The sequence below is a fragment of the Harpia harpyja genome, chromosome 15 (genome assembly GCF_026419915.1).
Source record: "Harpia harpyja isolate bHarHar1 chromosome 15, bHarHar1 primary haplotype, whole genome shotgun sequence".
Classification (NCBI taxonomy): domain Eukaryota; kingdom Metazoa; phylum Chordata; class Aves; order Accipitriformes; family Accipitridae; genus Harpia; species Harpia harpyja.
This window is the reverse complement of record NC_068954.1, coordinates 20,062,774-20,076,553: the sequence shown is the minus strand read 5'-3', so window position 1 is coordinate 20,076,553 and position 13,780 is coordinate 20,062,774. Positions and strand designations below refer to the sequence as shown.

General features: G+C 38.8%; 1 protein-coding gene across 3 annotated transcripts in view; it reads left to right on the top strand.

The window, feature by feature from the left end:
* The window catches only part of TRAPPC12 (trafficking protein particle complex subunit 12), a 56,080-nt gene extending 48,157 nt beyond the window's left edge, over positions 1–7,923 (top strand). For all 3 annotated transcript variants that reach the window (XM_052810297.1, XM_052810295.1, XM_052810296.1), the window contains 3 exons: positions 5,223–5,323; positions 6,125–6,212; positions 7,581–7,923. In XM_052810297.1, coding sequence (XP_052666257.1) covers positions 5,223–5,323; positions 6,125–6,212; positions 7,581–7,823 — 432 coding nt within the window. In that variant the 3' untranslated portion in view covers positions 7,824–7,923. The remainder of the gene's footprint in view (positions 1–5,222; positions 5,324–6,124; positions 6,213–7,580) is intronic.
* Positions 7,924–13,780: the final 5,857 nt, after the last annotated feature.

Genomic DNA, 13,780 nt, shown 5'->3' with positions numbered 1-13,780 from the left:
TATAATATTAAAAGTACATGCATGTATATTAGCAAACAGAGAACACACTGTAGAAAATTATGCAATAATTTAATCAGAGCAATATCCTGCTTTCCCTAAAACTAATGGTAAAGCTCCCATTGACTTCAGTGAGCCAGAATTTCACTAAAAATCTATTTCTCACTGCCTCAAACTGCATGCAGCTCTCAGTCATACTGTATAACTGCCATCTTCATCTAGAAAAAATTTGAGATTCCTTCTTTTGTCCAGGTTATATCCCTGAGAAGACAGGGGAGGGCACATTAAAAGAAAAAACAGGACTGCAGAAGTATAATAAATTTCCATGTAGCTATGTACTTATGATAATAGGTAAAAAAAGGTGTAAGTGCAGTAGTACTTTTTTGTTTATCAGAAAATGATGCATCTAAATAATTAGTATCTGATTAATTTTTAGTATCTCAGAAGTTCTTTGCTGTTCTTTCATATTTCTGATACCAATATTTCAAACTTTTCCTTTTTTATCTACTTCCTTTTATTTATTATAAATCTAATTTTGAGTTGTGGAATATTTACAGACAATCTCATCTGTGGCATTCATGTCATAAAATTATATTGAAATGGTATAATTTACTCTTGATAGATAATTAAATCATTAATTTTGTTTGCTTCAAATCATAGAATGTTATTCAAACTCACTTATAGATTTTCAGTTCTCAACAGTAAAATGTTTTCACAGTATGGTAGACATGTTTGTCTTTAAAAGTCTCTGGTTTGAAGTGGATCTCCATCACTATAGAGTAATTTTATGACACTGGCTGCGTACATTAACTGTTACCTAAATAAGCAACCTAGTAATTATGGATATTAAAGAATGGTACTGTAAATATGCATAATACTATTGGAAATACAAGTTATTAATAGTTCTGGTCTTACTGAGAAAACAACTGGGTACGTTACTGGTACTGCCTTGCTGCCAAGAGTGTCTGCCATAGTGTCACACTCTCCAGTCTGTTAGTAGCTCGGTTTGCTATAGAAAAATTTTCACTCTCAGGAGGAAAGCATCTCCTAACTTCAGAAAGAATTACATCCATCCAATTCCAAAAGTGGTGTTCACAGGCTCCGTATGCAGTCATTTGAAGTCATTGACCTCTGCGATGTTGGCTGTGACAACAGGCCTTTCGTATTTAGTGGTCTTACTATCAGAACTGGACATAGCAAGAGGGAGTATGAGGAGCCCTCGGTATTTTCATGTGATCCTAGATAGTAGTTAATAAAAAGCATCACTTCTAAATTCAAATGTTTTCCTTTCTTCTAGCACCTTAAGGAGATAAATTTTTATTGTTTGGCACGTTGTCTTTTTTTGTGACAAAATATTCAGCTCTGTCTGGAGGGTTCGTTGCAACAGATGCAAGATTTTGATGTTTTAAGAGAAATAAGCAGTGTGCAGGTAAACAAAACCAAGAAGTTCAAATTAAAGAAAGATAAATGTGTTGCAGGCCTGGGCACGATCATTTTGGTAAGATCACTGTGCAGTACGTGTGCACTGTTGAAGAGGCACTCTGAAAAAAAATAAAACATCTTGCAGGTAAAATGGGAAAGCCATTTTCTCGTATTCAAATGTCACAAACATTCTCAAAAACAGGTAGTGATTCCCAAATAACCTCAGACTGTTCTGTTAACTTTGAACATTACCCAAGAGAGGTACCAGGGAGCCAGATTTTAGCTGTTTGACAATAGATATCACACATATGAAACAAAGCAATAATGTAGAATGAAGTGTAAGTCAGGACTTAAACAGGAAAAAAACCTTTTTTTCAACATATAAAACCTTACTTTGTGTGTCTTTTTTTTTTTCATAATTAAATTGAGCTTACTAGTTTAAGGCACCATGTCTTCTTTATCTTCACATGTAGTGGGGCATAAAGAAGCCTAAATCTGATGTACGGCCTTTAGTTGTTGCCTTAATGTAAGTGGGAAATGAGGATGAGAAGTGGAGAATGCAGGAAAAGACAGAGGCTATCACAGAGAAATTTTCAGAGGCACTGTAATTCTGTCAGCAATCACCTGACCTGTAAAACAGAAATTCACATGAGATGGGGAAACAGTGAATACATTTTAGTCTCTAGGATTATACTGTGTGTTGCTAATAGACTCTGCTTGCTGGCTGACCTACCCAAAATTGCCATTTAAATAACTACATTAAAGAATTTAGAAAGTGGAAAGCTGCCTGACCTTACCCTCTGCAACAGATTGCTGCAAAACAGAGTTAAAAGCAATAAATAAATCCTAGGAGTACATAAGAAAAATAGTCTTGGTTTCCAGACAAACAACAAACTTAAGCGCATAGTATATTGGAGGTTCCTTGTTAGAAGATATGATTATTTGAGGTTAACAGAGGAATTTTCATTTTTATTCAAAGTGCTAATTATTATTAGATACTGAAGTCACGTTTTCTGAACTAAGTTAAATAAAATTAAGTGATGAAGACCACTTTAACATTTTAATGACTAATTAAAACTAATTCTTTCTTTTAAATGTTCTGCCAAAAAAACCCCCGTTATAAACTGTTTCCCCTCAGTGGGAAAAATGAGAATTTAAAGTTTGGCATGTTTGCTGAGAAGATACTAGATGCTGCTAAGAAATGAGAACACTTCATGATCACAAATAAGGTGTGATTAGTCTCAGAACATATTAGATTTGGACTCATCAAGCTCCCAGTGGAGCAAACTGGTAGCTTCCTTTAGAAATTGATTATTCTCATGGTTAGGGGCTTCCTTCTAATTTCCAGGCTAAAAATATTCAAGGACGGATTCATTTACACTTGAGCCAGCATTATCCTTTAGTTAAATGTAATTATTTTCTTGGTGGTTTACACTTCAGTGGTATTTATAGAGAGAAGTTGTATCCTTTGTCATTATAACTGAATGTGTAAGTTTTTAGAATGAATAATGTTTGTTTTGTTTGAGTCCAGTTGCATAACATCTGGGAAAAATGCATCTGTTTCATTAGATAGACTATTAATGGGTATTCCATAAATGCTTTGGTAGCTGGAGAGTTGCATCTTTGAGTGCAGTGTACAATTGGATCATCCCCTAAAGGTAAAGAAGAATAATTTCTTTATGTTGTCAAGGGAGAAGTCTTGTGGTTAGAGGTAGCAGTATCTGTTATATTAGTGATGTTAGTAGGGCTTTGGATACTGCCACTGTGATACTCCTATAAGCAAATTGGGAAGAAATCTAGATGAAAGCTTAAGATGGATGTTTGCTGTGTCTGAAAAGTGTACTTGGAAAGTTGCTCGCTGGTAGACTAGAAAGACTTGCTAGATGATCTTTTCCACCAGGATCTCTTTAGGGTTTGCAGTGTTTCTATTTTTTGGTTAGGTGCTTGTATGATGGAATTAGAAGCATGCTTGTAAAATGTATGGATGATACTAAGCTGGGAGTGGTACAGACACTATGGAGGGCAGGATCAGAATGCAAAATAATCTTGTCAAGTCGAGAAACTGAAATGTTAAATTGGCTGTGATTCAAACAGCAAAGGCAAAATACTACCCAAGATTGGGAGTAATACACAAAAACAAAATGGGAAACAACAGCAAGGCACTGTTCTGTGGAAAGGAATTAGGCTATGGGTAAGCAAACTACACGAGTAAACAAATCAGACTTCCAAAATACTGTGACATAAAAGCAAATCTCATATTCACATGTGAAACATAAAGTAATTCTTCCATTCTCACTGCTGGTGAGAGATCAGTTGGAGTGTTATGACCTCTTACGTGGTCACTTATAGAGGACGTGAAGTAGCAGGAGAGAGTTAGAGAAGAACAGCAAGAAAGATCAGAGAATCCAGAAAGCATTTTCTATGAGAAAGGGGTGAACACTGATTTTCTTGAAAATTGATTCTCATTCTAGAAGAAGAAACATAGGCGAAAGTGCAATAAAAATGTTCAAGTATGTAAAAGGCTGTTAAGAAAGAGGACTTGTACTATTCTCCCTGACCACTACGGGTAGGACAAAAAGTTGAGGTAAAAAGTGTAGCAAAATAGACTTAGAGTGTATTTTCTAATAATAAGGCTATTTAAGAATTCTGGAATAAGTTTCCTAGGGAGCTGTGTAATATTCACCATCTGAGAGCTTTAAGGAGACTTCAACACATTTGTCACAAACATTTTTGGTAATGTTGTCCTGTTCTTGAACAAACAGGTGATCTCTTGAGGGCCCCTTCAATCTCCCCACCTGAGGGCTGCCTGGTTTCCATGGCTTTATGTTCCTGAATTAGTTTAGTTTTACTCCTTTTGATAGATTTGGTTTACTCAGTACTAAGTTTTCTTCTCCTTCCATCTCTCCAGCCCCAAATTAAACACTGTATTGTGAAACCTTACCAAAAGTATGAGTGTATCCTTCTATGAAACATACATTGCTAACTTACTTATCAAAGGGGCCTTCTTCAAATTTTTTTTTTTTCATGTCAAATAGCAATGTATGTGACATACCCTTAGGTGAAATACCCCTTCCTTTCTAGGAATCCCCTTCCCCATCCCCCCCCCCCCCCCCCATAAAATCTGCTCCTCTTTATGCCAGCTTTCAAATCCCTCATTCCTTCAGCCTGCATGATACACTCATAGGTATTTTTTAATCTGCAAAAGGACTGTCTCCCCGATACCCTCAGGGGCCCAGTGCATTGGGGTGGTTTTCTGACCTGTTTTGGTCTTATGCACTGAAGTCATCCTGCGGTCCCTGGCTATGACCCATAAGCTGTGGGTTAACCGAGTATGGGTCCTACGCTAGCTGCCAGGCTACAGTATTCCAGTTCTCTTGCCTTATTGACAGCTTCTGCCTGTGGGCAGCATCTGTCTTCACTTCTTGCAGAGTAATGCCCAGTCTCACTGGAAGTAATTCTGACCTTTTCTCATTTTCAGCTAATTTTAAAAACTCTAGAGTCAGTTACAACAAACGAGGAGGTGGGGCACCCCTGCCATCCAGTCCATGAATGCTCCACAACCCACAGCTGAGGAACACTGCCTTAGATAAAACTGCCCATGCTTTTGGTGTTCTTTTCATGACCTTCATGTGCCTCTTCAAATACCTTGTTTGGTAACAGATGTTACCCAGTCAGCTTGGTACCAAACAATTAGATAATGGACTTGGATATGTTTTCATGTTCTTATCCTTTGTAAAAGATATAATCAGGCTGGATCTCTTTTCTTCTTCTTGTGGTAACTTTCTTATGATTTTACTGTCTAGATTGGAGACATAAAAACTGCAGAAAAATATTTTCAAGACGTTGAGAAAGTGACTCACAAATTGGATGGACTACAGAGCCAAATTATGGTTTTAATGAACAGGTAGATAATTTAATAGCTAAATGAAACTTTAAAATATAGTTTTGCAAAGTATGCATTGTGAGCATTAAACTACCTTTGAGACAGTCCCATTCTCTTTCTCTGTTTTATGTAACTACATCTGTCATAAGTGAGACTGAATAGCATATAGACCCAGGAGATCTGTATTACTTGGTACAGTCATATTATCCTGGATTGAAATTGTGATCCTTCAGTTGATTTTACAAAGCTTTTTCTCATTCTTCCAGGCATTGCATATTTTCACTCTGCTTTTTCAATATACATTTGCATAAATAATTTTTAGGAAAGGAGAAGTTATTTTGGGCCCTTATCCTCCAGTTAGATCTGCTAGTAAAGTTACTGCCTGGTAGTTTCCAAGAATGCTGGAAAACATTGTAGTAAATCAAGCTGCATGATAGGGGACTCAAGTTTGTAATGGCTAGCACATTGGCTTAATATATTTAGAAAATACTATTTAAAAGGGCTCTGAAAATTATATAGCGTGGCTAATTTCATGAAGAGAAATAATTCCAGGAAGAGAGTATCTGCATTTAAATTAATAAAAACACAATGAAGACTTGCTTTGGTAGGCAGAATATATAATAGCCAAATGATCCAAGTTGTCATTCCATTTGTCTGTAAATCAGTGTCTCCTTGCTGGTTGTAATTACACCGTGAAGAGCAAATGTCAGAAACTCTCACATCTATAACAGGAAAAATAAAAAATGGTGTCCATTCTTTTTAGAATATATTATCACCTTGGGTTTTTGAGGAGAACTCATTCATATGTCACTTACTTTCTAGAGCATTTCTCCACCTTGGTCAGAATAATTTTGCAGAAGCTCATCGATTTTTCACAGAAATTTTAAGGATCGACTCATCAAATGCTGTGGTAAATCTCCAAATTGCTACATTTATAATGAACACCTAAATTATTCTCATAATGCTTCGTGCGTGGATTTAATTAGTACCCAGAGTATGCTCAGAGCTTTGGAGAAAAATTGGATGTGGCATGTGTGCCAAAGGGGTTTTAGTATACATAAGGATAAGATACAAAATGGGATGGGAAATGAAGAACCAGTCTATATGAAGGGCATGAATACTTAGGCATGCATGTAGAAATTCTGAGACATTATGCTTTATGAGATCTTCGCAAAAGCGCTTCTTTTTGCATTCACTGTTTTTAGCGTAGACATGCATGTCAGAAAAAGAAATGGCAGCTGCCAACGTGTATAAGATTAACTTGATTTCACACAACATTGAAGGGATATAGTAATTTTAAACATGTCATTTTTAACACGTTGCATATCAGAGCCTTGGATTCCCATCACAAGAGGAGATCAAAGAGCTGTTTATTTACTTTTGGGTTTTCTACATTTGGCAGCTTTCAGTGCATGGTCATATAAAAGTGTTCCTAAGAACTGGGACAGCTTACCCCCAGTAGCCTGATCCAAGGCCATTTAAAGACCGAGGGGACTGAGTTTAAGCAGCACATGAATTGCATCATTTTGCAGGCTGTAAAATTGTATTATAAATCACACAAGATCAGTAAAGTTTCCTGAAGGGAGAGAAAAAAAGAATTTTTAAAAAGGCTGTGTTCTTCCTTTATCTGCAGCTTTCAGAAAGTGTGAAAGTTTCTGCTGCTAAACATGTTATATGACTTTGTACTGTTGGAAACCTGTTCTGTGTGGTAAAGAAAATGGAACCTGACTTAATCATTTATGATGTATTTAGGCTGACCTATTTGCTGAATTTACTTGAAGTCAGTTGTAGATGCCTTTGTGATAATTTCTTCCTGTTGCTTACGTGGATATTCTATATGTAAGCCAGAGAGAAAAACACTTCTGAAGATATAGTGAAGTCATTAAAAAAAAGATGAAAATGACAGCATGTAGAAGCTCATGTAGTTTCTGAAATCTGTTTCAGCTGACTTTCAAAATTAACTGACTAATGTCCTATACTATTTATATTTCATTTTAGACTCTGTCTTTCAGAGTTTCAGCTCTTAGAAGTCAGCGGGTCATACTGGCACAGCATAAATCTTGAGAATAACAAGAGGAAGATTGGACTGTATGATTGATAATGTATTTTAGTTAGTTGCACACACACACACACACAAAATAGTAATTCTTAGCACATAGTAAATCTGTTGTAACTCCAGATGCTAGACTTTTTTTCCTTCTCTCTCATCACTTGTAAATACATACATACATACATATATGTACACTTATTTATTTATTTACAATATATTTTTCTCTAGGCTAATAACAATGCTGCTGTTTGTCTTCTTTATCTGGGAAAACTGAAGGATTCCCTCCGGCAATTGGAAGGAATGGTTCAGCAGGACCCTAAACACTACCTGCATGAGAGTGTTCTCTTCAACTTGACAACTATGTATGAACTGGAGTCATCTCGCAGTATGCAGAAGAAGCAGGCACTTTTAGAGGCTGTAGCTATCAAAGAGGGTGATAGCTTTAATACTCAGTGTCTCAAGTTAGGATAGATCATTTCCAGCTAATTTTTTTCCAGCAAGGCTGATTTTTTTAAATTGTATATACTCTTGCTAATGTGTAAATGTGAAATAAAATCTATTCCATCATGAATATTCAGTGGCATTACTACAGAATCCGTTGTCTCTAGCAGTCCTATCATTGTGAAGACTTTGTGCTGACCTAGAGCCAGCTTCATCTTGACAAGTCTATTACTGTTCAGTTATTCTTCATTACAGTGTACTATATATGCACACAGTCAACTACTCAGAATTTTTATAAGAAAAACTGAATTTGACCTTATATTGTCTTGATGATTGTTACAGCTTTTCAGTAATTAGTGAGCAAATCACATGAGCCAATTTCATCAGCTAAGAGTTATTGACAGAATATCAGTATGTGTATTATAGAAATGAAATTCTGAATGCACTTCTCTTCACTTGCTTCTACTGTGTGCATCTCATTTTGCCCCCATCAAACTATTGAGTATTTAACACTTTTGTATGTCCACAGCTCTCAAAGGAGGTTGCTTGATAACCACCAATGCAGAATCACAGCATGGTTGAGGTTGGAAGGGACCGCTGGAGGTCATCTGGTCCAACCCCCCAGTCAAGCAGGCCCACCTAAAGCAGGTTGCCCAGACGGCATGCGAGGGAGTCATACAGTCCCCCCCAGTATGAATTTCCCACAGTATGAGGGACTATATCATCTGAATGATACCAAAAGGTCTCCCTATACTTTCTTGGTTTTGTGACACCATTAAATCTTTCAGATTAAAGCATTTGGATTCTGGAAAGCTGTGGGTGGGAGTGGGGGATTTCTCTGTTCCCAAACTAATGCGTGCTTCAATGCTTTCTTCCTCTCTCCCACTCTGGCCAACATCTCTACTTGGATGTCACCAGCAGATGCCACAAGGTTGTTCTAGGAACCCCTTAATTTGTGCATGTGTATGTATGTGAGCTCTTTTTATACTACAGCTGTCTTCCTCATGCCTGCCCTAGAGCCTGTGGATTCCTCTTGGTGCAGACAGGCATAGCTCCTCCATTCTGGCATTCTGATGGGTCGAGAAAGGAGCACTGCCAGTTAGGCAGAGCGGAAACGCAACCCATTTCAGCTCAGTTCCTCTCCTTTCCCGTTACCAAGTGAAAACACCGTGCAGAAAGTATTTCCCAGGGAAAACGATGGAGAGGGTGAGGCAGAGATATCTCAGGTTTAAGCCACACAGAGCGGAAGCAAACGGGGTGATGCAGAGCAGGACACAAGGCAGTGAGTGATGTGACAGTATCAGCATACAATTGGCATCTCTTGGAACACAGACTTTTTGGCATCACAGTACCACTGTGGTATCAGTGTATTTCACATCTCTGCCCACATTTCTCCCTTCATCTGCGTTGTAAAGATTCAATCCAGATACTCCCATTCCTTGTACATGAATACAATATATACATCTGTTCATTGGTTTTTTTATTGTTTTGAGATTTAATGTTTAGCAGTTGGAGTAGCTTCTTGTCATAAATCACTGCCATGGGACAATTCTGTAACTGTATTCGTTACATTTTTATGCCACATCCATCAATTAATTATCATCTTTAAATACCCGCACCTGTATTTTTAAGTAACGAGTAACATTTTTATGCTTGTCCGACTGGAGATACTGTACAGGGGCCGAACAGTTGTCCTCAAAACAGGTTGTTTGAAAACTGCTGCAAGCTGGACATGCAAAAAAATGAGGATGCCTAAAAATCACCAGTCACCTCAAAAGACGTAAGCCTACAGCTTAGAGAGGCAGAATTTGTTCCATTTTTACAGGATATATATGTTTTACGGGTCATACTTGTACACTGAAACAATGGCTAGTTATGTACCAATCCACTGAAAAAAATTAAATCTGTATTTCTGTTTCTGGCTTGGCCTCTAGGTTCCACAGCTGGATCTGAATTAAACTTGTGCAGCACCTGGGTAGGCTTGTCCTAAGACACCACTACTAAACTTGAAAGATTCAGCATCACCTGCTTCAGTTGGGTTTAAACACTGTTTACATTTCTTTAGTGAGTATTAAAATACAGTGAAATAAAAGTAGTTACTTTTGCATTACTCTTTATGAAGTTTTACACTTGTTTAAAATATTGCTATGATTTTAGACAAGGTTTAACAATAATTGGACAAATTCGCAGTTTACATTGTCATAACTGAGTTGAAATCAGTGTGGTTTTCAGTTTGTCACAACTATTAATCTGATACAGTATGTTACTCACTGTACTCATTATAAGTAACTTTAGTAGTATGTTTTCTCCAGCATAGGTCACTTTTCTTGGGCATAGTGTTTCTTAGGCGATAGACAGAAATCCTGGTATGTAACCACCATTGTTCTCAAAGACTTTGAGAGCACTGAACAATTTACCAGGGCATGTAGCGACAGGACAAGGGGTAATGGCTTTAAACTGAAAGAGGGTAGATTTAGATTAGATGTAAGGCAGAAGTTCTTCCCTGTGAGTGTGGTGAGGCACTGGAACAGGTTGCCCAGAGAGGTTGTGGCTGCCCCATCCCTGGCAGTGTTCAAGGCCAGGTTGGAGGGGGCTTTAAGCAACCAGGTCTAGTGGAAGGTGTCCCTGCCCATGGCAGGGGGGTTGGAACTAGGTCATCCTTAAGGTCCCTTCCAACCCAAACCATTCCGTGATTCCAGTTAAAAAATTTTACAATGATATGTGAATTAATATCCTATAACAGAGATTCCCATGCATTTAACTGAAGGCCAGGTGTCATGTTATATTGTTATACTATCGTTTGTGCTTTCAGGAAGCTTGATTTGTCTTTTCTAAGTGAAGGTAGCATGATCCACCATCATCCAGCATGCTGAAGCCACTTGCCTCTTTACAGTCAAGGAGCAACATGCTTCCTTTGTTGATTCAGTAGTGCCTTATACTCACTGCACGTGTAAATGACAGCCTGTGTTCTGATCGGCAGAGAATAAAAATTTATGATCCCCGTCAGTGTCAAACAGCCATTAAAAAACAAACACCCTGAAAAGATAATCCCCTGTTCTCCAAGTTTCTCTAAATTGTAATTCATATGTATTGCTACATAGGTCTCACTTCAGTATGTTTGCTATGTTCTTACTAGTAGCAGCTTTTACTCGGATAAAAACACCAGTAAAGAAGACTTGGACTGGGTGACCTCTAAGCTCAGCGAGCCATTAAACAAGTGACATCCTGGTAGACATGCAGAATGATTAAAATTTAAATGCAAAGGCATATTATCACTGCTGGATGTATGCAAATTGTTAACTGTTTATAAAATGCAAGAATGTCAATGTCACTTTACGGTTTGGATTTAACATATATACAAGTTAAGTGTTTGAATTTCCTATATTCAGCCAGTTACACAGCTGAACGCTGTATATGGTGTTAAAGCATTAAAGCTAAGGACAAAATTTGTCCTCAAAACATTAATTACACCAGGCAATCCTGTTAAATTCAATGAATTCAGCTGAATTTAATGAGGGTTCCTGGTGTAAATGAGGGCAGAGCTCAGTTCTAAAACACAGCATGCATGTGTCATCTGGCTAAGTAAGAAAAGCTGTGGAAAGTATAGCCTGAATGAGCTGATTGTTGTATTCAAGTCTTAAAGCTTAATGTGCCTTAACAGAAGTTTTGCATTTAAATTTCCTCTTTTATTAAAAGAGGAGCAAAGAAGCTGTACTTCAGACATTCAGATAATTACATTATGCACAGAGACCCTGATCCTCAAAAGGACTTAAGCATCTATCTGCCATTCTAGTACCTGATAATAGCATCCCCTAACCAGCTGGTCATTTACATTTTCTTGGTGCCTTAGTTTTTGGACTGGACCCCTTAAATGCTCCCCAAAAGGCATGTGCAGACATGCCTGAAACTCCACAGTGGACTTCAGCCAGTGTACTGGAAAGGATGATCATTCCTCCACCTACCTCATCCTTCATGTCAGCAAGAGCAGTCATGCAGCCATGCGCAAGCTGGATGAGCTCACTGACCCAGTGGAAAAACTCACCAAGCCAACAAACACCCTCTTCAGATTCATCTTCATCCTGAGGCTTTCAACACAAGGATGTGCTGGGAATTACCACCCCCGCCTGCATAGGCTGCCAGGTTTGCTGCACAACAGCGGCCTAAGAAGTAGACAGACAATACTTTTCTGAAGTCTTTGCTGCAGGTGTCTTGCAGATCAAATTGGAGAGGGGAATAAGCAGGGTATAGTCTGCCTGTGTAGCCAAGTTATGTGTGTCCTATTTGTGTATCAGCTGATGCACTTAATCAACCGCACGCATTGCAGCCATCCAACAGAAGATTGCAAGATGTGTGCTACCCCCCATCTCCAGTTGTGTTTAGCTGTAGTGAGAAACATACACTCCCCCTCCACTTCAACTTGCAATCAAGAAATGTGTGAAAACAGGACTGAAGCATCAAATCTAGATTTAAATTTATTCCAAATACATAGAGCCACAGCAGCCAGAGTCAACCTCTCTGAGGTTGCTCAGGTAGCAACCTAGGTTGCTGCTGTCCTGAGCCAAGGCCAGGGAAACTACAGATGTTAGAACAAGGTGGATTTTATCTATTAGCTCATACCTGTAACATGAGCTCAAAGGACAATGTCATACACCCCTTCCATCCACTTAATAAGACATCGGGGAAAAAATATATTTTACTAGCGAGGTACGTTACATTGTAGGTATCTGGGGAGAGTTTTTAGCATTTGAACAGCAGCTCAGCAGCGCTGAATGCAAACAAGCTCCAGCACCAACTTTCAGGCAACGATAGTGGAAAGCTGCTTTCCTGCTTAGTTCTCCTAGTCAGCTTGGGAATCACAAATTTAGAGATTCCCATCTTCAAGGGGTGTGTGAGATGGTCAGAATCCTGGTGCTAGGGAGGAACAGCAAGTTGCAGGGTGGGGAGGAGGACCCAGGTGCTGCCTTATCCAAGCTGTTCTGGATCAACACCTGGTGCTGTCCTAGCTTTGGGCAGTCATTTACAGGTGTTTATTATGTATGAGAGTCATTGAAATGAATCCATCTGAAAGCCAGCAACAATGGCTTGTAATTTGCCCACAAAGAGGGAAAAAATGGGATGTTACTTGCTTGAGGCAGGGAAGGAAGGAGGGAGGAGGTTCCTCTCTGGCTTTGAAAAATTGTCAAAACTGTCAGTGCTAAATTGAAAATACTGAAGTAAAAAGCTGCAGAATAAAATTACTAGAGCTGTTTATAAGAAAAAAATCCACTATTTGCAGCACAAGGTGTGAGCAAGTACTTCAGATGCTGCAGTACTTCAGCACACACTCCAGTGGCATGCAGCAGGATCAAGCAGCCTGTGCGTAACCCAGCCACCGCTTTGTGTCCCCTTGCTACAGCATCACCAAGAACAGCTTCCCTCTTTCCCATGAACAGTGGGTCAGCTTTAAGTTGCCTGAATCATTTGGAAGAAAAAAAAAGAAAAGCCTGAGGGTGGACCCAAATCAAATTCTCAGGCTCAAATGCCTGTGATCACAGGGGAAACTGGAGCCCAGAGCTCTGCTTGGCTCCTCAGGGCTGTGCCAATGAACAAAGGCAATCCCGCGGCACCAGGGAGGCATGGAGGATACCCAGCCCAATTCTCCTCCAGCCGATGTGGCTCATTTACAGGCACAACAGTTACTAATCGGTACTCTGAGAAGCAGCATAGAAGGCAATGAAACAGAGGGGTGCTTTTCAAAATTAGCGCAGGTATCCCAGAGAGAACTGTAGTGGGGGAAGCCAGCATTGAAAGAGATTCACAGCCCTTCAACTGCTGAATCTTTCCCTTAGCATTTTGCTTCTTTGTCTGATCTGGGTATTTATACAGTTAATAAAAAATGAGACATAGTGACTCAGTTGCATAAAAAAATAGGCTTTTCAAATTGCAGGTATAGCAGAGTATCTTTGTGCAAACACACAAAATGTTTTGGGAATCAAGCTGTAAAATCA